The sequence below is a fragment of the Olea europaea genome, chromosome 7 (genome assembly GCF_002742605.1).
Source record: "Olea europaea var. sylvestris chromosome 7, O_europaea_v1, whole genome shotgun sequence".
NCBI classification, from domain to species: Eukaryota; Viridiplantae; Streptophyta; class Magnoliopsida; order Lamiales; family Oleaceae; genus Olea; species Olea europaea.
Genome location: NC_036243.1, coordinates 5,130,360 through 5,154,362, shown reverse-complemented (window position 1 = coordinate 5,154,362; position 24,003 = coordinate 5,130,360). Strand labels below are relative to the sequence as shown.

At 32.7% G+C, this 24,003-nt stretch overlaps 3 protein-coding genes across 3 annotated transcripts; 1 reads left to right on the top strand and 2 right to left on the bottom strand.

Annotated features, from left to right (window-relative positions):
* Positions 1-3,802: 3,802 nt before the first annotated feature.
* Positions 3,803-5,457, top strand: LOC111396760 (serine/threonine-protein kinase UCNL-like). Its single transcript, XM_023023261.1, has one exon. The coding sequence runs from the start codon at positions 3,911-3,913 to the stop codon at positions 5,153-5,155; it is 1,245 nt and encodes a 414-aa protein (XP_022879029.1). The 5' UTR covers positions 3,803-3,910; the 3' UTR covers positions 5,156-5,457.
* Positions 5,458-8,455: 2,998 nt separating this feature from the next.
* On the bottom strand, positions 8,456-9,030 carry LOC111396759 (multiple organellar RNA editing factor 2, chloroplastic-like). The gene has a single exon (XM_023023260.1). It carries the CDS (start codon positions 9,003-9,005, stop codon positions 8,673-8,675), a length of 333 nt encoding a protein of 110 aa, XP_022879028.1. The 5' UTR covers positions 9,006-9,030; the 3' UTR covers positions 8,456-8,672.
* Positions 9,031-9,071: 41 nt separating this feature from the next.
* On the bottom strand, positions 9,072-13,296 carry LOC111396758 (multiple organellar RNA editing factor 2, chloroplastic-like). The gene is made up of 4 exons (XM_023023259.1): positions 12,778-13,296; positions 12,110-12,207; positions 11,908-11,973; positions 9,072-9,279 (listed from the first exon to the last, which is right to left on the bottom strand). The coding sequence occupies exons 1-4, from the start codon at positions 13,206-13,208 to the stop codon at positions 9,137-9,139; spliced, it is 738 nt and encodes a 245-aa protein (XP_022879027.1). The 5' UTR covers positions 13,209-13,296; the 3' UTR covers positions 9,072-9,136.
* Between the last annotated feature and the right edge of the window lie 10,707 nt (positions 13,297-24,003).

Genomic DNA, 24,003 nt, shown 5'->3' with positions numbered 1-24,003 from the left:
ACCATATAGTCCACTCGACTGAATAAGTAGTATATATAAAGATATCCACCATGGTTACATAGAACAAGGAGAGCCTAGAAGTAGAAGTGTTTTATCTGCTTGGTAAATGATAGGGGTGGGGTATTTTAAATGATGAGTTCCATCTCGACCTCTCCAAGTAAGTACAAGATTTGAGTAGCCACTAAGGTAATCAAACTGCCATCATAAAAATAGAACAACATTTTCACGTCCCTACCTTCAACTTTAAATCGGAGCAAATTCAGACCATGACGGAGATCATAATCGCCTAGTATGATATCGATCGTGTCATGAGAGGTCTTTTTTGGAGCGATAGATTGTTTCACACGTCTATGGAATGGTAGCATAGTTTGATATAACAATACAGAGTGTCTTAAGTTCCTATTTGCTTTAGCTAAAAATTGAATTTTTAATAGATTTTGACAAAAGTAAATTAATGAAACGTGTGGTCAAAAAGTTAATAAAAATTGTGGATCTCATAGAATATATGATTGAAAATAAATTTTAAAAAATCAGAGTTGAACAAGGCTAAGTTCATAGACAATTAGAACTTGCTTAATTCAAATATGGTACGATTCTTTTATATTTCTATATTCAACCTTGTCAAATCCCCCCACTCCTCCCCCACCAAAAATAAAAAATAAAATAATAAATAAAAATAATAAAGTGTAATTTCATTTTCTAAAGAAAGTCGCTGAATGAATATAAATTTAAATTATAATTTTTTCTTGACACAAGTGCAACCCACGTGCAAGCTTTAAATACATCTTCAATAATACAAGACATCCTTCCAATAAAATAAAATAAAAAAGTTAATATATTCATTAGTAGAATTTCAAATTGGGGCATAAACCTCAATTTAAGGAATAATTTCACAATTTCCCCCAATCTATCACTCAAGTAACAAGTTAGTCCTAAATCTTTAAAACAAAGAAAGTTATCTCCAACTTTTTACTATCGTAATTCTTAATGACATTAAGCTTTGTTTGGGCTCATTCTCAAAAAATGCATTTTTTTTAAAACACGCATTCTTTAATAAGATAATATCACACATAAATTCAAAATATTTTCTTATTTTTTAATTACATTCTCCAAAATATCCAAAATGCATTTTAGTTGAGCCCAAACCAGGGCTAACTGTCCAAATTTTCATTCAACCATAGCGTGATTTGCATAATAATATGATTTATTTCAATTTAGACATCAAAATAAGTTGGGATACAAAACCAAATTTCATAAAGTTGGTTTTTAGCGCCTTAACGTGTCATATGATGATTTAATAAAAAATTGATTGTGCGACTATATTAGAAAGTTACGAACTAACTTGCTAATGTGAAACAATATTGAGTCAACATATTAAGGATCAATAATGCAATTTTAATTGATAATCAGACAGCCCACATTTTGTCTCTTACTAAAAAGTTCCTTGAACCACCTACACGTGTGCCCATCTTGTTTTATTCCATCAGCTGGAAATGACTCTTAAGTAACTTTAACTTATATTCATAAATGAAAAGTTTGCGACATAGCTGATTTATGAAAGGTTGAGGACTCGGAGGAATTTGCCCTATACATATATATTTCTTCTTTCTTGCCACTCTTTGAACTTTCTTGTGCGGAAGGTTGCATTTTTTCGTAACAAATGATGGCAGACAATAACACATTACGCGAACCTTGAAAAGAATTATTAGGAATTAAGAATTCAAAGTGGGGCAATTATGTTGAAAAGAGCCTCAAAAGATAACCTATTTTAAATTAATTTCAATATTTTCTTGCTACCTAAAGTTATAAATTATGGGTTTCTTAATTCTAGTATACTTTTACAAAGGAATATTTTTTATTTATTTATTTTTTTTTAAATTTGGGAGATGCCAACATCTGTAAAGAGTCCTGCTTTACATGTCTGTGCACCATAACTTAAAAGTAAATTATTTTTATCTCTAATTGTATTGAGGGTCAGAGTGACAATACTTCTCACTTTAAGCCAACTTCTATTTAAAATTCTTCTAGTTAATTCAACAAAATACTTTCATAAAATTTTTCAAATATTGTCCCAAAGCAACTTCTTAATTTTAGAAGTAGTTTTTGATCTTTTATAATCTTGACTAGACGAACCCTGAGTAGAGATCGCATAATTCTTCCATACTATGACATTTGATATGTATCATATCGATGCACAAGTGACATTTTATCACGAGTTTTTATTAATTACTTTCTTGTTTTCTAACAATAATTTTTGTTACCATCTAGTCCACATGACTGAATAAGTAGTATATATAAAGATATCCACCATGGTTACATGGAACACGAAGAGCCTAGAAGTAGAAATGTTTTATATGCTTGGTAAATGATAGGGGTGGGGGATTTTAAATGATGAGTTCCATCTCTACCTCTCCAAGTAAGTACAAGATTTGAGTAGCCACTAAGGTAATCAAACTGCCATCATAAAAATAGAACAACATTTTCACATCCCTACCTTCAACTTTAAATCGGAGCAAATTCAGACCATGACGGAGATCATAATCGCCTAGTATGATATCGATCGTGTCATGAGAGGTCTTTTTTGGAGCGATAGATTGTTTCACACGTCTATGGAATGGTAGCATAGTTTGATATAACAATACAGAGTGTCTTAAGTTCCTATTTGCTTTAGCTAAAAATTGAATTTTTAATAGATTTTGACAAAAGTAAATTAATGAAATGTGTGGTCAAAAAGTTAATAAAAATTGTGGATCTTATAGAATATGTGATTGAAAATAAATTTTAAAAAATCAGAGTTGAACAAGGCTAAGTTCATAGACAATTCGAACTTGCTTAATTCAAATATGGTACGATTCTTTTATATTTCTATATTCAACCTTGTCAAATCCCCCCACTCCTCCGCCACCAAAAATAAAAAATAAAATAATAAATAAAAATAATAAAGTGTAATTTCATTTTCTAAAGAAAGTCGCTGAATGAATATAAATTTAAATTATAATTTTTTCTTGACACAAGTGCAACCCACGTGCAAGCTTTAAATACATCTTCAATAATACAAGACATCCTTCCAATAAAATAAAATAAAAAAGTTAATATATTCATTAGTAGAATTTCAAATTGGGGCATAAACCTCAATTTAAGGAATAATTTCACAATTTCCCCCAATCTATCACTCAAGTAACAAGTTAGTCCTAAATCTTTAAAACAAAGAAAGTTATCTCCAACTTTTTACTATCGTAATTCTTAATGACATTAAGCTTTGTTTGGGCTCATTCTCAAAAAATGCATTTTTTTTAAAACACGCATTCTTTAATAAGATAATATCACACATAAATTCAAAATATTTTCTTATTTTTTAATTACATTCTCCAAAATATCCAAAATGCATTTTAGTTGAGCCCAAACCAGGGCTAACTGTCCAAATTTTCATTCAACCATAGCGTGATTTGCATAATAATATGATTTATTTCAATTTAGACATCAAAATAAGTTGGGATACAAAACCAAATTTCATAAAGTTGGTTTTTAGCGCCTTAACGTGTCATATGATGATTTAATAAAAAATTGATTGTGCGACTATATTAGAAAGTTACGAACTAACTTGCTAATGTGAAACAATATTGAGTCAACATATTAAGGATCAATAATGCAATTTTAATTGATAATCAGACAGCCCACATTTTGTCTCTTACTAAAAAGTTCCTTGAACCACCTACACGTGTGCCCATCTTGTTTTATTCCATCAGCTGGAAATGACTCTTAAGTAACTTTAACTTATATTCATATCCAAACATGCCCTTGCTCTATAATCCCCTCGTGTGCCATTGCATATATATACTTCCTTCCTACCAAGCATATCTGCTATCTGCATACTAACATTGTCTCCTTGTCTTGTCTCTCGAAAATTGCAATGGCCATCAATACAGCTCCGCCGGCGCCGGATTTGTTAGATTTGGACAACCTACGAGCCATCAAAGTACTAGGCAAAGGTGCAATGGGCACAGTATTCCTCGTCCATCACATGTCAAACGACCCCTTTGCCCACCGCCCCTTCGCCCTCAAGGTGGTGGAGAAATCATCCCTCCGTCACGCCGACCGCCGCGCTCGCCACGAAATCTCCGTCCTCAGCCGCTTCCACAACCACCCTTTTCTGCCATACCTCATTGGATCTTTTGAAAATCATGAAATCATTTGCTGGGCTACCCCGTTTTGCCCCGGCGGTGACCTCAACGAGCTCCGGTACCGCCAAAACGACCGAGCTTTCTCGTCGGCGGTCATCCGTTTTTATTTAGCGGAAATCATTTGTGCTTTGGAGCACCTCCATTTACAAGGCATTGTTTACCGGGATTTAAAGCCGGAAAACATCCTCGTACAACAATCTGGCCACATCACGTTAACGGATTTCGACCTGTCGAGAAACCTAGTCCAAAGGAAACCGGATAATCTGCAAATTTACTCCGATCCGCAGGAAAATTCACCAGCAAATTTAAAGAACCCTCATCTCGCCGGGAAATTCAAGCGCTTCATTATTTCGAAAAGAGGAAAGCATGCATTGAACAATAACATGACAGGGTTGAAGAAGGCAAAAAGTGCTCGCGTGTCGCCGGTTAGCCGGAGAAACCCAGATGATTTTTCGAGGAATGAGCGGTCGAATTCCTTCGTGGGCACGGAGGAGTACGTCGCACCAGAGATTATACGCGGCGATGGCCATGAATTTGCCGTCGATTGGTGGGCTCTTGGTGTGCTAGGCTACGAAATGTTATATGGAACGACGCCGTTTAAGGGTAAGAGCAGGAAAGAAACATTTCAGAAAATACTGTTGGGCCGGCCAGAATTTTTTGGCAAGCCCAGTCCATTAACGGATTTGATTCGAAAGTTGTTGGAAAAGGACCCCACGCGCCGCCTCGGGTATCGGAGAGGCGCCTGCGAGATTAAGGAACACGAGTTCTTTCACGGCTTGAAGTGGGATTTACTAAAGGAAGTTGTACGGCCTCCATTTCTACCATTAAAAGACGAGATTGGAGTAATAGACGACTTAGTTAAATGCGAAATTTACATTATGGAGTACTTTCACAAGTTAAAGAATCCGTCATCACCTTTATGGTCACCGACACCTAACGAATGTCAACTTAACGTTTTGTTATCGGAATTCTAATAGCCTGATAAAGACTGTAATTTAGTTATTTTATTTTTGAGGAGACGCGTGTACATAATAATAAGGGGTTGGACGTGAAAAACGGCTGTGATTAAGATTAGTGTTATCGGTTATAGGTGCAAATTATGATTAAACGCATTGTAATTTAGTTGACCATAATTGCATTTGTATACGCCCTTGAGGTGGAGCGTGGTATACAATTGGCATTGGTAGATGAATAATGAAGCTGCTTGAAACGTAAGCATAGAATTTGAAGTCCTTGTAGATATATTAGCAAGAACTCTTTAATCTAATTTCCTATAGTCCTTGTTTTGGTAGTTCACTCACTTGTTTGTAGATATATTTAGCCTCTATTTGAAGGAGATTCAAATTAAAATTTTATTTTAAATTGAAATTAATAATTAATTTTAATCACACATTTTATTACACCAAATTTTTCAATCACATATATCAAAATTTATTAAAATTGAATTTTAATTTTCATCGAATGGGACATTAGTATGATAGACTACAGAATTTTTGGTAAGAGTAAAAGCAAATGTGTAATAAATAGGAAATCACTTTTTAAATTGATTGACATATCTTCCTTGAGTCGAAAGAGTGCTTTCAAATCCATCGATTCCCAATTTATAATACAGAAAACGACATTCAAATTCATTAGTGCGTGTTTTTGTCCCATTATTATGAAATAGTGATTAATGTTGAAATGTTTGGTTAAAAAAATGTGTAATATTATTTTAATGAAAAATCTGTGGTTAAAAACAATGTCGTAGAATGATAAACAAACAAAACTTTTTATTTTATTTTATTGGATTTTTTAAAGACACTGAAATCTGAATGTCATACGTGTCGTGTAATTATAGGCGTAGTAAAATGTGCATACCAAATAAATAAAATAGCTAGGTAAAATAAATTAGTAGAAGAAAAGGCTTATTTGCCACCCTTGCGATGCCTATTGTGGTTCAAATCTATTTGTCTTTTAGGTTAGATGAATTAGCGACTTGGTTTAAGTTATTACTACTTAATTAAAAGTAAGCATAAACTTTCTCTTCTTTGAATTGTTTAGAAGCTTAAAAGGTGTGTTATATATAATTAATTACTAGATTTAAAATACTATGTGATATTTTATTGTGTGATCACGTTAACATGTAGTTAAAACGACTTAATTATCTATTGATACCACATGCGGTGGGTGGAATCCTTTTCCGAAAACTTTCTAATCAACTCGGTTAATTCATTGGGCTTGCCTGATAATTCTTTTTTTCAACTTTGTTCGATCTATTATTATATCGTAATTTGTTAAAGTAAAAATTTAATTACGAATGGAGATGCAAAATAAATAGTGTGTCAATGTTTCAAAATAGATTCTCATTATATTGCCGAAATAAATATTAATTTTAGATTTACTTTTTTAACAATTGAACTTTTTAAGCATAGAGAAATATTCTCCTAGTGACCATATACACGAAGATTATTCTCTTTTATAGTTATAAACTATAATTTGGTCAACTCTTATAGCATAGAAATCATATACCCCAAAGTGTTGAGATTGACCAAAAAAGTAATGGGTAAAAAACATGTAATTCTTTTACATTTTGGAGGAAGCATCGAGCGATATTGTTTTTTCAAAGTGTTAGTTTATTAATTCTACAAACACTCTATTTAGTATATAATGTTGGGCGTAATTATAAAATTATACAAATAAATAAATAAATATCTCGCATGTCTTGTTATCTTTAATTAATGTGGCTTGATTCGAATATGGGTTCTTGGTTTTCTTTAAAAGCAAGAACTAGAGCTTCACTATTCGCCGATTTATTATGAAAAAATTTATTGAACTTTGAAGGTCTTTTTTTTTTTTTTTTTCCGAAATTCTTTCCATCCAAATCGATATTTATATTTAATCAACAAGTTTGTTGGTCAAAAATGAACTTTTTTCATGCGTTTAGAACCACCGAAACCCGGAATTTAACTATTTCTCAATATTGGTTGAACAAACAAATGTTAATTGATTATTCTTAGTATTTTGTTAAAATCCAACCGGTCTTAATTTTGGCTTTGTCATATTTTCTAGGGTTAAATGAACTACGAGTCACCCAACATTGAGAGCATTATTTAAGTCACTCATTTGGTTTGGTATAATCAGGTAATCTAATTTCGATTTTCTTGCAAAATTGGTTACTTCGTCCCTCGTGTCGACCTCAACATCAAATTAATAAATAGGTGGCTTGTAAAAATACACTTTTAGTTCATACGTTTTTGAGTGTTTTTTGTAAGATGTATAATGTGTATTTTTGTATGACGTGAATATAAACGTCATTCATCCATTAGTTTCAACATTTAGGTCATCATATTACGTTAGTTTAACTGACGGGATATTGGACAAAATAACCATATTTGCAAGGAAACTCAAAGTTGATGATCAAATTTTACCAAATTGAATATAACTTACCAAATTTACATGTAATTCGTAGATGAGTGATCAAGATATAACTCCAATCAAAATTGAATGACATGCACTTCATTTAACCCTATTTTTTCGCTTTTCAATATATAACTTTAAATCTAGCATATAACAAATATCATCCCCTTCTTTTGTATGCTAGTGTTTGGCATGAAATGAAGAACCAGCCAAAGACTATATTGATTCCCTAATCAAGAAAATGGATTATCCCTTTTGCCTGCTTAATTTAAGGCATGCTGCTAGATACCCTTTTTCTCGTGACATTTTTTGGGGTCACTCTGGTGATAAAAACCAAACAGCCCTTTGTCTTATTCTACACATTTTGGCTTCTAGCATTTTATCACACCTATGGCCCTCACTAGCCCAAAAAAGAAAAGAAAAGAAAAGGAGAAGCAATTCTTTTATAATATTGTATATGAAATTGTCTTTTCCAATTTTCCTAGATTTTCGTAAAAGAAAGATAGGGTTCAATGTGAGTGACAAACCTTAAAAAAATTGACTCTGTTTGCAGTTTTAATCAAATGGCTTTAATGTAACAGTGGTAAGTTTATAACCTGTTGAGGACATCAGGCACGCGGTTAGGTTCAGAGGATTTGGCCAAAATTATCAAAGGATACAATAATTCGTCAGGACAAGCTCAGCAATAGATTGGATTGGACAAGACACGATGAGAATACAAGTGAGAACAATGCCTATATACAGTATTGTCATTGACTTGTGTGCTATCAGCTGTGTAAATAAATTACTCTATCATAGTCGGCCCGTCGCAATTCCTTTTCTTTATGAAGTTTGTAGTCGACTTTAATTCTACTCATGTAAATCTTAGCCACCAGATCAACTTCAAAAAAATTCATCTCATAATCACATATTAATTAGAAAGTTTGAGATCCACAAATTAATGATTCCATGAGTAGAGAACTGACTCGAGAATTCTTGTCCTACAAGTCCATAACAATCCAGCGACAATATAATATCAACATAAGACCCATTAATGATAAGGCATTCATCGAAATTTCATACAACTAGGTTCTTATATAAACCTGTTATCGCTTTTCACCTATTATTTTCACGACGCCTCACATAACGAGTTCGGTCGTTGTATCTTGGTCTGTCTTGGGCTCTCTGAGGCACAGGCTCCACTCTCCTCTGTCTCTCGGGTGATCTTTGAACTCTCTCTCCATTCACGAACAGCTCAGCTCCATAGTCCTTATTCTCAGCATCAACATAAGAATCTGGAAGAACAAACAGAACACCAGGCAATCCTTCAAGCTTGTTTGAGCTCTCCTCATCAATCTCACATCCAAATCCAAAGTACCTCTCACATGACACATTATATATCTTCTTTTTAGCCTCCTCTTCGCTATTAAAACCACAAAGACAATCCATAACCCGGGAATAAGTATCCAACAATATAAAATATAAAAAAAAAATCCATTTCACTAAACAAGGATTTTATTGATAAGGCATTCATCGAAATTTCATACAACTAGGTTCTTATATAAACCTGTTATCGCTTTTCACCTATTATTTTCACGACGCCTCACATAACGAGTTCGGTCGTTGTATCTTGGTCTGTCTTGGGCTCTCTGAGGCACAGGCTCCACTCTCCTCTGTCTCTCGGGCGATCTTTGAACTATCTCTCCATTCACGAACAGCTCAGCTGTTGAACCATGAAAAGTTCAGAGAGATACAGAAGATATCTCATCAATCTTAATAGCAAATATAAACAAATTCTTTTGAATGCTGTGATGATGAAGAGAAATCATTCAATATCTAGTATAACTTCAAGACCCAGATAAACAGCAATGGTGCTCAAAATACATTTTTGAGTATAATATGAATATGACTGGAAGCCCAAATTTTCTTTTACAAGTAAATGTGAAAAGGAGCCACTTCCAAACTTTAATATACGAAATAGAGTGTTTGTTTAGGATAAAATTATAAGCTGCTTAAATAATAATGTGATAGTAGTAGTGGTGGATAAATGAGTTGTGGATCCTACAAAATATGTGGTTGAAATTAATGTTTGACTATGACCATTAAATTATAAGGAAATTTTATGTTTCCCAAACCTGCACATAATAACATCAATAGCCCAGAAAGGAATTTACAGCAAACGTTCAGATTTCTTAACATCTACTTCTTCATATAAATGAGAACTGGAGCCAAAAATATATTTGATTTCATATATAGGTCCTGTTTGATTCTCATTTTTCCCAAAATACATTTTTATCTCTCTTCTTTTCAACCACACATCCTTTATTAAGATTTCTTTTCAACCACACATCCTTTATTAAGATTAATTTTACATGTAAATAAAAAACTTTTCATCCGCATATTTTCTATCAATCTACTATTCTAAAATTCATTTTTCCATAAAAAATGGACGCCAAACACCCTCATAATAATTTCACCGAATTGGATACTGCAAACATATATGAAATTGAGTGATTATCAAGCACAATCAATGACATCACCCAGTAAAGATAGAATCGATACACATCATGAACCCCTTAACAAAACTTAACTACCGACTGAATCAAATTTAACTGAAGCTAAGCACAATATTTTAATTGGAATATTCCAGCTAGGGTCGTCCCTAACTGACGCACCGAGAAAAAGGAATTCAGGCAAAAACCTAGAGTTTACGAAATTTGAAATCCACCAAATTAAGAAGAAAAATAAATTTCACGAATTTTATTGATGAATGATTAAAAAAAAGGAAAAAAAAGAACTAATCTCTTATTTATAAGGGTTTACATGGAAACGTAGTTTAAAACAACTCAAAGTAATGAAAAGGAAGTTTAAACAAACTAAAATTGCAAAAAACCCAAAATAAACGAATCAACAAAAACAGCGCCAAAACTTTAAAAATCAGTTTTTGAGTCCTAAACAAACTCGAATGGTCGAAATTCTTCGTACATCACAGCGTAGCGGTAAGTAGTGTTCCTCTCATCATTCTCTTTCCAAAATAGTCATATGGGCCCAATCCGGAATTAAAATATTTTATTTCTACTAGTACTTCTTTCCCCAATATGATCCTACATCACTAACCTTTGAAACTTTTGATGGTGGGGTCCCAAATCTTTCATTTTTAGAACCCTAGTTCCATTTCACCATTAAATAAGGACATTTTTATTTAAAAGACAAGTGCACCCTTTCATACCCGCGAATTATCAAATTTTTACTTGATGGCCGAACCGCTTCCTAGGTTAGGGACCTACAGAGCCAGATATAACAGGCTTGGGACCCCAGTCGGAATTTCCTTATTTTGATCTACGATTGCAACTAACAAAAACATGGTCTAATTCATTATCACAGTCAGATCCATCAGTCTAATATGAAAAAAAAAGGGGGCTGTGTTAGACAAATAAAAATGGAAATAATTGAAGGGAGTCACAACATCCTTATTTTACACTAAGGAAGTCAATGTTCATCTGCTGCAACACATAAAGTGCAACTTATTACTTGTCCGCAGTACCAAGAATGGCTTTTAGTAAAGAGCAGTCTCTTGCATATCGGATTCAGAATGGACATCTTCCACAATACGTCTCAACTATTAATAACTTGAACTTCTCCATTATGGATTTTGAGTTACTAGTTGAAGTTTTACATGTTTGAAGTTATATCTGTAGGCATTCTGCAGCAATATAATTTTTCCACACAAGTTCTATTCCATATTAGGAAGAACACAGACAAATTGCATTTCCATTCCATAATCATTTATATCCTGTACAAAACCCAGTGGCATCGAGTCTTGTTCAAAGCCCTTTCATAACTCTTCCGTCTTTGACCAAATGAAACAAGTTACAAATGGCATACAAGTTGAATTTTATAATGAATTATCAGCAATGCACATAAAAAATAATTAAGAAGTGAAACACATAACTGGAGAAATTTATAAATGCATAAAGATGAATATATAGTTCTTCAACAAGAAAAAGAAACTGACAATGGAATGTTCTGCCCAGTTCTATTAAATTGAGAGTTTCCAATTTGAATGATAACCAAAACTTCAGAAAATTCGAACTTGAGAAGTTCACCCATGAATGCTGTATATCTGATAATTGACACTGCACTATATAATACATAATCCAACCACGTGCCAACTCAGTACACAGTTGGAATAAATATCACCACAAAAACGTATTAAACACATTGGATGAGAAGTGGAACACATACCAAACCAATAGTCCCATATGAAGGAATTCATTAGTTGAGTGACTGTAACAGTTAAATTATTTGAATCCTAGATGACAGAAAAAGAAAGTTATAGAAGATAAATTACCTCCATAGTCCTTATTCTCAGCATCAACATAAGAATCTGGAAGAACAAACAGAACACCAGGCAATCCTACACAAAAATGGGAATGTTTGGACTAATGAAATGAAAAACTGTTTAAGCCTGCTTCCAGGCCTTATTCATATCAATAACTGAATTAAATTCAAAGGAAGAATAGAAAATCAATCGCCAAGAGGCAAGAACTAACCTTCAAGCTTGTTTGAGGTCTCCTCATCAATCTCACATCCAAATCCAAAGTACCTCTCACATGACACATTATATATCTTCTTTTTAGCCTCCTCTTCGCTATTAAAACCACAAAGACAATCCATAACCCGGGAATAAGTATCCAACAATATAAAATATAAAAAAAAAATCCATTTCACTAAACAAGGATGTTATTACTTCATATCTCACATTTTCCATTCTTGATCAACCGACTTGTTATTAAAAGCTACTGCACTATGCTTCCCAGTAGGATACAGAATTTTCTAAATCCAAAAACTTTCCAATTAACCACGTACAGCCCAAAAAAAGTGATAATGCTTTAACTTTGTATAGACAAACATGTATGGTTATTTCTTAGTTTCAAGTAAAAAAAACTTAATTTTATGACAGAAATCCAACCCTACAGCCAAAACTTACTTATTTCTAGCATTTTTCAACAAAAGAAATAATTTATTTTGAAACTTATATTTACATTTTAGTACATATAAAAAAACTTTCAGCATAGCCAAACATGCTATTTGTCCTGCAAATACATGTTAATCATTACCTAAAATGTGAGTATAGCAATTAATGTTACCAAATATGAGGCTATTAAATATTAAGAAATATCCAACAACAATTAAATTAAAAGTCATATATTTAATCAACCTTCCAACAACTTTAGCTAGCGTTTGAATATAACAATCAATCATCTGCTGCTTAGTCGCCCCTTCACCGCCAGGCTTATCCATGACAATAAGCCAGTGCTCATAATCACATCCGGGGAAAAGCGGCGCCATCTCTGTGGGTGGGCGGTCACCAAAGTTCGACCCCGAGTTCAGTGGCGAGTAAGAAGATCCGGACCGATTGACTCGGCATCTGATCGTGTTATACCGGGTCAAGTTAGGAGAAGTAACCTGCAGAGAGTGGGACAAGGAAGCGGGTGTGGCTGAGCGGGTGGAGGACCCGGTTCCGAAGCCGGGGCGGACGAAACCGGGTTTAGAAACAGAGAAAGAGAATAGCCGTCTTGGGAGGAGGAGAGAAGCGGTGGCTCCGGTTGATCGGACGGCCAGGATTGACCTGGCTATAGTTGCGGCCATATCAGCGTTCGTATGTGCACGAGATAAGTGGAAATGGCGGGGTTTCGAATGGTGATTTTTAAGGGTTTTGGGAAAGAGGAAGTGAGATTGCCTACAGTTATGTTTCTACAATTTCGTTCAGTGCGAGCTTCTTGTATATATATCGTGTGTTGTCGGGATTTATTATTATTATTATTATTATTATTTTTTTGGGGGTATGTAGTAACACGACTCCTGTTTATTAGCATATGATATTGGTGGATGAGCTAGGATCTGGAACGGTTGGATTCCATTATGGAAATCGAACTCGTTCGGCTAAAAATAGAAATATTGACGGACCTATGTGAATCTAAATCAAAGTCATAGTTTCGATGTGATTTGACGAGTTCATTTTTTTTTGTTACACTTTCTAAATGTAACTCGTGATTCATGAGACTTCAAGATTTTGACAAGAAAATATACCTATATTATATGGTAGGGATCTACTTATACTGAAATTTAAAACTATGGGAATGCCAATGGAAAAATTGAATGGGAACCTAAGGGCCTGTTCTCTTTACCGTTTTCGGGTCGTTTTCTGTTTTTGATTTTTCAAAACGGTGAAAACGCGTTCTCGTTCCAGTTTTCGAAAACGAAAAAAAATTTGTGAAGAAAACACAAAACGACTTTTTTGTCGTTTTGGGCGTTTTCAGTGTAAAACTTGAAAAAATTGAAAACGCGGGAAACACTTCTTTTTTTTTTTTTTTTTTTTTTTTTTTGGGGGGGGGGGGGGGGGTTTTTCAAAATTTTAAAAAAAAATAAAAAAAAAAAAAAAAAAAATTTTGAGGAGATAGTGTAGTGATTCTCAAAATTTCAAAAAAAAAAAAAAATTTTATTTTTTTTTGATGTTTTGAGGCGGTGTTGTGGTGATTCTCAAAATTAAAAAAAAAAATTTTTTGTTTTTTGTTTTGAGAAACTAACAAAAAGAACGCATTTTCAATAATTTCAAAACAAACACTCAAAACTCAAAACTCAAAATGAATTCAAAACTCAAAACACAAAACTGAAACACAAAGAGAACACCCCCTTAATAATTCTTATGTTTTGGAAAAACATTGCTCATTATACCCCTGCCCTTATCCTCTGTTTATTTATTTTTTATTTTTTGATTTTGCATTTTGCAAAGTTTGAGGATTTCTGACTATAATACTTTTCGTATTTATACTTATCTTCAAGAATATGTTTGATATTTTGGATTGTTTGGTTTTGAATCGCTCGCATAGATGCTTGGTCGAAAGATTTGGGTTTTCTTGTACCGCCTTCTGATGCAACTCTTTTTTCATTGAATCATTGTTCTATTAAATGATAATTTGTGTACTAGTGTAGTGCGCTCTCAAAAGTCTTTTCTAACACTACTCTCTCAAAAATCTCTCTCTAGCACACCCATTCTTCAAAGAAAAACAGCTTGTGCTACCCAAATTTGAAATTCCTTGTGCCTTTGGTTACCCACGAACTTTTGACTAATTTATCTTTAACATGCTTGTTTGAAGAGTTAAGCTTGAGCCTGATGCCATACATAACAATATGCCATTTCGATTAATTTTAGCAAACAACATGCTTTATATATTTACTCAGAGCGAGGCGATGCAATTAGACACTTCGATGTAACGTTGATTTTATATTAAACTGTGTTAAAATTTGAGATAATATGCCATTTCGATTAATTTTCCACATAGAAACAAGTCTTCGAGCAATATTCATGGCCTAAACTTCTTGAGCCCAATGGTTTGTAGGCCAATTTCTAACGAGTTTGAATTTGTTTAGAACATTAATGCCCCATTTGATACTTATTTTTGTAAAAGTAAGAATGAGTATAGTCGTTTCAGGACTCACACAAGAGATAGAAAAGTCAAATATAGTGGCTTGATGTGATGGATGTGAGTTTTATACCCCAGGTCCAATCTACTTTGGATATAAACACTTTTTAATATATAGTTGATGCGATTTATGACAGATCTATTATTTAATTAATTAATATTTAATCGAATTAAATAATGAAGTCTGTAGTCCAATCGACTTTGGATATAAACACTTTTTAATATATAGTTGATGCGATTTATGACAGATCTATTATTTAATTAATTAATATTTAATCGAATTAAATAATGAAGTCTGTAGATTTAAATCTTAGTAATTTGTTAATCACAAGGAGTTGTAATTGTGAGATACAAATTACATATAATTGAATCTTAAATCATCCGTGGTCCTAAGTAATGAACGAATACGTGGATGTTTTGTTATAGAACAAAACATTGGAGATCCTCCGAGAGATTCCACATGGATAACTATCTGAGTGTCAGTGGTTAATCTCTAATGTTTGACAGTGGAATTGGTTCTTTGACTTGAGGTCGTCATAGTGCCTTATATGAAGACAGTCATACTTAGACAGTGTTGGATGTTGTTCTGCCAAGGGCCACTAATACGACATCATTCGGGTATGTCAAGAATCGTATGAAGGTTGTGAATGACCAATAGAGAATTCATACTCTTAGATAGTAAGAGATTATGATCTGTATTTCATTCAATTAAGTTGGTTACGAAATCTTGGCCAAGGTGTATTCATAAGTTGAAAACGAGTTTTCGACTTATATTGACTTAATAGTGGAGTGAACGATATGATCGATAATCGAGAGTTACATACTTCTATATCTCGTAATTGATCGAATCATATTAACAAAGGGATTATAGTTTCACAGTAAACAAACAAATTTGATTTTGTCATACCATGTGACATTTTTCGTCACATGTATTACCCTAATACATTGCTAGATGGTGCTAGATATCAATCTGAGACGGCGAATGTGAATTTGTGATAAATTGAAAAGGTGTTTTAATTTATCAATTTTGATTAGATCAAAATAATATTTCACGTCGTTAGGCATTGTGATTGGGAATCTGATGGGTCGTACACAAAAAGAGAACTGAAATATTGTAATTTGTCAATTAATCAATTTAACATGCGTTGGATAAATTAATTAGTTTGGTTGCTTATTTATAGGCCCAAATTAATTAATTGAATTAATTAATTAATTCACGGACCGAATTTAATTATATGAATTAATTAAATATTGGATCGGGTCAGGCCAAACTCATTTGGGTTTATATGAATAAGTGATTAGGGTTTACAATTTGAGAGAGAATTTATTATTCTTATAGCATAAGAAGAAAATCATAATCCTACAATATTGTTCTCTGTGTGGATCATCGTTTGAGGCTGCACAATTGGATAGCTGTGGGTGATAGATCAAGGCTGCTGGAACAAGGGAAAAACAAAAAAGTTTGCAGATCTAGAAAAAATGTATGACTTTTATCACAATTTCTATCTAAGCACAAAGACAATTCTTGGTGGGAATCGAAATTCGTTTTTATTTCCGTTGCGTTTGATAAATAGATTCCCAACAGTGGTATCATAGCCTACTTTGTGTTTGTTAGAGATTGTTTTGAATTTTTGGGAATAATCAAAAGTTGATTTTGTTCTTATAATTGTTTCTGGCAATTAGAGATTTATTTTTTTGTTCAAAAATTATTTTGAATAGAAAAATAATTTTGGATCGAAATATTATTATTAAAAAAAAAGAGGGGGACAAGAAGTGGAGTGGCAGAGCTGGCAGCGACCGCTGCCCACTATGGGAAGCGATGAGCGCCACTGCTGTATTTTTGTAGCAACGCAGCTGCTCGTTGCTGTCGAATTTGCAGCAGCAGCAGCTATTGCTGTTTTGAGCTGCATGAAGCCGACGCTGTCAAGCGTCGCCACTGAAATAAAAGTCGGCACCGCAAGAAAAAAAAAGGCTCAAGGGTTTTTAGGTTCGGGAGAGAGAGGTTGGAGGCAGGGGATTCTATTGCAATTAATGTAATTGTGAGCCCCCACTTGCAATTACTAAATAAGGGCTCAATTTGTTAATTTTAAATAAGGGCCTGTTTGAACTTTTAGAAATTTCAAAGGGGCCATCTGTAATTATGTAAAAGGGGGTCATTTTGCAATTTTAAATAAAGGGGCTTCTATGCAATTTCTAAATTTCGAGGGTCCCACCATTAATTTGGAACTTGGGTAAAATTGTAGTTTCAAAAGGTGTTTTCAATTTAAGTATTAAAATGGTTTTAAAATTGATTTTAAATGGGTTTTGACCTATATTATTAAATATTGACCCAAATTAAAATTTTATTTAAAGTTGACGACTTTTTATATTTTCGTTAAAATTGGATTTTAACTTAAATATTAGAGTTTGACCCCAAATTAAATTTTATTTTATTTAGGAGTTATATTCTAAATTAAAATGTTAATTCAATTTAAATTAGAGTTAGACTCTAATTCAATATTTAATTAAAATTTGATTTTAATTAATTATTCACCCGAATATTCTGAAAGTTAGAATTAGATTCTAATTTGATATTTAATTAAAATTTAATTTTAATTAAATTGTCATGCCCTAAAATCTTTCTTAAAATTAGAGTTGGACTCTAATTTTGTTATTTAATTAAAATATAATTTTGATTAAATTAAACCGCTCTGACTTTTGAAATTAGAGTTGGACTCTAATTTGATACTTAATTAAAATTTGATTTTAATTAAATAGTCTCACCTTATAATTGTGGAATTAGGGTTGAATTCTAATTTGGTATTTAATTAAAATCAAATTTGATTTTAATTAAATACGCCCGCTAATTAAATAATTGATTAATATGATTAATTGGTTATTTAATTGTTCCGATCCATTTGTCTAAAATAGTTTAGACGACCTTAATTGCTAGAAACTCGAAACATATTTGCATATAATATTAGATATTATATAAGAATATATTTATGTGATAAATGCATTATTAGTGGATGATTATGGAATCGACCATGTGGATGTGTTAAATGGTTAATTTTATTCTTGTTGTTTTGTGAGTCTGCAAGCTCTTAATTGTTTTGGGCCTGTAAGTCTGTTATTATTATTATTATTATAGGCTTAAAGGCTCTTAATCATTTTGAATTTGCGAGTACATTATTGTTATTATTACTATGGGCTTAAGAGTCCAATTTCATTTAGGCCTGCGTGCCAATTAGTATAGGATACATGTTGTAGTTAGACTGATTGAAGAAACAAGAAGAGGAGGAGACCGTGAAGATGGAGCATTATATGAGTCAATGCAATACTCCTTAGGAATTGACCAACTAGTCTTCCTCATGACTCGAAAAAACTACATAGTAAAAATTCATAATCGTCCACACTATTACATTATATATATATATATATATATATATATATTTGTATGGTAGATGTATAATAAAATATGTGTGATTGTTATGACGAGACTTTTGAATGTAAAATTCCTCCATAAAATATTAAGTCAATTTATTATAAACCTTTCATCATTATAGTAAAAAATCAGAGTTTCAAATCGTCTCGACTTGTTGAGTACACTCAAGGGTAAACTATTAGGGACATATTTGACATTATGAAATATTATACATTTCAAAATGATGGGTCCAACTTAACTAAAATTTATCTTTTGTTGAATACACTCAAGGAGATAAATTTTAGAGGCATGTTAAGCTAACACATAAGATGTGTGAAGACAAAAAATTGTCAATTTAATGATTTGAGAGTTGTATGGAGATACAATTTATAATAGTGTCCTTGTTTAAGCCCCATTTTTGGGGATAGAATGAATTTTTGAATAGTGTATTGATGTGAAATGTGGTTAAAAAATAAGGAAAAGTTTTAGATTTGTGTGTAATATTATTTTATTAAAAATATGTGGTTGAAATGATGTCAAAACACTGTTGAAAAATACATTTTTACCAAAGAATGAGGATCAAACAAGGACAGTATCTACCCAAATGTCATATTAAGGCTTGTTGTATATACTCAAAGTCTTGGTATAACAAATGAGATTCCAGCCCACTGGGAGTCAAATACCGACTCCATAAATTTATGTGAGAGGGTCATAAATTTGAGTTAAACAGTGTGAGCATAATTAATTTAATAAAAGTCCATGTTAAATTAATTGATGCATTTTTTATATATTATTCTTTTTCTTTTTGTCATTTATATTTATTGAATCGTGAATAATCATGTGTATTTGGGTGGCATACTGGATGCCAACAATCAAGACAAATTAAATTTTGTTAATTGGCACTACAATTTGAAAATTGTTCTCAAGCATAAAAAATTGGTTATGTTATAATAACACGGTGATGACAATAGTACTGCAACGTGTGTGATGTTTGCATTACGTCACTTGAGTTACAAAAGCAACATGAGAGTATAGATGCTAACATATGATTTTTCATTTCAAAGAGTTGTATGATAATAATCATGTGTAGGAGAATATGAGATTTCCAAGCAATTATACCGATACGAAATGACAGAGGAATCTTTAGTCAATGCTCATGTACTGAAGATAATTGACATTGAGAAGTGCCTCAATTGAGTTCAATCATGAACTACGAAATAAGTATTGACTTAGCTTTGCAATATTTGTCAGAGAGTTATTCATACTAATTATGAATTATGATATAAATAAACTCGAATGCACACTAATTGAGTTGCTGAACATGCTTAAGACTGTTAAGCCCAATATCAAAGTTAATAATGGGCAAGCCATTGATTTCTCTAAGGATATTAACAGGAAATAAAAAGGGAGCTTTTGGAAAGTATCCAATATGGCTAATACGGTCAAAGTGTAGGATAATACCAAATCTAATGATCCCTGCTTTCATTATAGAATGAAAGGTCATTGAAAGAAATATTGCAAGACTTACATCTATTTCATGAGTTTCTTAGGTATTTGATATCAAATATGGATATCATATTTATACAAATATGGAGAAACTAAATAAAAGTAGAGCACTCAAAAGGGAGAAGTTGACCTACACGTTGAAGATGAGCAAATGTTGCTGCATTGTCTCTAGGAGTATACTTCTTGTCGTTACCTTTTGGCTTAGTATTAGAATTAGAGAAATGTTGCTTTATACCAACCATCACTGGAACATTAAATGAATTTCATGTTTGGACATGAACTATTTTAATGTTAAGAACAATTGTTGTTCATGCCTATCTTGATTAAGATATTTATGGTATGGTAAGTTATAAATAACATTTATATTCTAAATACTAAGCATTCTATAATGAGTATAGAAGTTAAAAGACATAAAAGTGATAATCTAAATAATACCTAAATCTGGAATTGCAGACTTGGTCATATAGATGAAATGCAATTCTAATATTACATAGAGATGTATATGTGGAGTCAATTGATTTTGAATCAGTTGACAAGTGCAAATTATGTCTATTAAGCACAATGACCAAATCTACTTTTATTTGAAAGGGAGAAATATCTGCATGATTACTGATCTAATACATAATGATTCATGTAGACCCATATCAGTTAGTGCTAGATAAGGTTTCTCTTATTTCATTACATTTACTAATGACTATTTCGGAAATAGCCATGCATATTTGATGAAATTCGAGCATGGGCTCTTGAAAGGTTCGAGGGAGTCAAGTTAGAAGTAGAGAAACAAATAGGTAAAGATACTCTTACACTAAATATTTTAAAGATGAAATTTTAGATTATCTAAGAGAGAATGAGATTCTCTTGCAGTGGACTCCTCCATATACACTGCAACAAGGTGGTGTATTTGAAAAAGAGAAATCGTAAACTATTAGATATAGAGTGATTAATAACAAGCCATGCAACCCAAAGCCGTTTTGGAGTCATGCACTGATTGCAGTGTGCAGCACACTAAATCATGTCACATCTAAGTTGGTTAATAGAATTCCATACGAGCTATGGAAAGGCTATAGTCCTAATTTATCTCATATGAAAGTTTGGGATTGTGACGCTTATGTGAAGTGCATTGAATTGGATAAATTTGAAACTAAATTCGATAAATAAATATTTGTGAGATATCCGAAATAGATATTTAGATATCAATTCTATTAACCTATTAAGAAGAAAGTTTTCGTCTCACGACATATAATTCTCTTAGAGAAAATGTTTATTCTAGAAAAAGATAGTGGGAGCAAAATAGAATTTGAAAGAGTTCAAGAGTCCACATATATAGTTAGCCAAGTAGATGAATCCGAGTTTAATCCCATATGTAATGTGGTACATACTCTTGATCAAGAAATAGAGACTCCTGAGGACATGTCAGGTCTATGTGAATCTAGTAGGATTATTCAACTTTCAAGAAGGTGCGAATCCATGATTACTAATCAAGCATTGCTGATCCAGGATGATGAACCTACTAATTGCACAAAAATAAAGTCAAGAGTTGACATAAAATCCAAAATGAACTCGACATATGTGAACAAGGTTTGGACCTTGGTTGACTCTCCTAATGGGATAAAACCCATCGGTTGTAAATTGTTTATAAAGAAAAGGTCAACACGGATGGAGAATATTCGTACATACAAAGTAAGGCTAGTAGCAAAAGGTTAAGTGTTGACCTTGACGAAACCTTTCGCCCTTAGCCATGCTAAAGTTCATTAGAATTTTGATTGCATTAGTTGCATACCATGACTATGGGTTAAAACAAGTCTCTTGGAGTTGAAATCTTCGATTTGATGGAAAAATCAAAATGTTTGATTTTATCAAATATGAAAACGAATCGTGTGTTTACAAGAAGATAGTGAGAGCATTGTCGTATTCCTAATATTATAGGAAACGACATCCCTATATTTCAATCGTTGAAATAATGGTTGTTAAAAGATTTATTCATGAATGATATGGGAGAAGTAACTTGATCTATAGAGATAGATATAGAATATTGCTTAGCACATCTCAATCTACGTAGATAAAATCTTGAGAAGATTTTATTAGATAAATTGGTTTACTTTTAAGTGGTGTGTTGGAATGGTTCCAAATGTGAAACAACCGTTGGTTCAATAGTAGAAACCTAATACATGATTGCTTCAGAAGTAGCAAAGAGTTGCGATGTGAATCAAGATGTTCATTAATGAACTTCGGGTACTTCCTAATATTGTTGATCACATGTCATTGTATTGTGATAATAATAGAGCTATCGTGCATGTGAAGAACTAATGTCTCATCAATAATCCAAATATGTACTGAGGCGGTATAATCTCATCAGAGATATACATAGAAATGACGTAAAGAGATAAACGAATTCCCACACTCGATAATATTGCAGATCCACTGACAAAGAGTTGTCGTAACATAAACGTGATTGTCATGTAGACTGTTATGATATTAGATACATAAGTGAATGGATATAGTGCAAGTGAGAGTTTGTAAATATTATGTTTTAGGTCCAATCGGCTTTGGACATACACTTTCTAATATATAGTTGACGCGATTTATGGCAGATATATTATTTAATTAATTAATATTTAATCGAATTAAATAATGAAGTCCGTAGATTTAAATCTTAGTAATTTGTTAATCACAAAGAGTTGTGATTGTGAGATACAAATCACATATGATTGAATTTTAAATCATCCGTGGTCGTAAGTAATGACGAGATACGGATATTGCTATTATGGATAGACTATCACGCGTGACATTTCTTACTTGTGAAGTAAGTATCCGATCTCACAAACTAAAGTGTGGTGACACGTGAATGAATACGTTGATGTTTTGTTATAGAACAGATTCCACATGAATAACTATCTAAGTGTCGGTGGTTAATCTCTAACGTTCGGTAGTGGAATTGGTCCTTTGACTTGAGGTCGTCATAGTGCCTTATATGAAGATAGTCATGCTTTGACGGTGTTGGGATGTTATTCTGCCAAGAACCACTAATACGACATCGTTCAGGTATGTCAAAAATCGTATGAAGGAGGATTCGTCACTATTAGATAGTAAGATATTATAATCTGCATTTTATTCGTTGATAACGAAATTCTTGGCTAAGGTGTACTCATAAGTCGAAAAGAAGTTTTCGACTTATATTGACTTAATAGTGGAGTGAACGATATGATCGATAATCGAGATTGACACACTTCAATATCTCGTAATTGATCGGATTATATTAACGAAGGGATTATAATTTCATGGCAAACGAACGAGTTTGGTGTTGTCATACCACTTGACATTTTCTATTACATGTATTGCCCCGACACATTGCTAGATATCAATTTGGGACGACGAGTGTGAATTGGTAATAAATTGAAAGTGTGTTTTAATTTATCAATTTTGATTAGATCAAAACGATATTTCATGTCGTTAAATATTGTGATCGGGAAATTGATGGGTCGCACACAAAAAGAGAAGTGAAAGATTGTGATTTGTCAATTAATTAATTTAATAAGCGTTGAATTAATTAATTAATTGTGTTACTTATTTATAGGCTCGAAATAATTAATTCACGGACATGATTTAATTAAATGGATTAATTAAATATTGGACCGGTCAGGCCAAACCCGTTTGGGTTTATATAAATAAGTGATTAGGGTTTACAATTTGAGAGAGAATTCATTATTCTTGTTAGCACAAAAAGAAAATCACAATCCTACAATTTTTTTCGCTGTGCGGATCACCATTAGCGATTGAACAATTGAATAGCTGTGGGTGATAGATCAAGGCTGCTGGAACGACGAAAAAGCAAAGGAATTTGCAGATCTAGAAAAATGTATGACTTTTATCACAATTTCCATTTAAACACAAAGACGATTCCAGGTGGGAATCGAAATCCGTTTTTATTTCCACTACGTTTGATAAGTAGATTCCCAACAATGGATAACAATCATATTTTTCATTTTTGTGCCAAAGAATGGAAATCAAACGGGGGCGAATGGAGGTGTTTTTTTTTTTTTTTTTTTTTTTT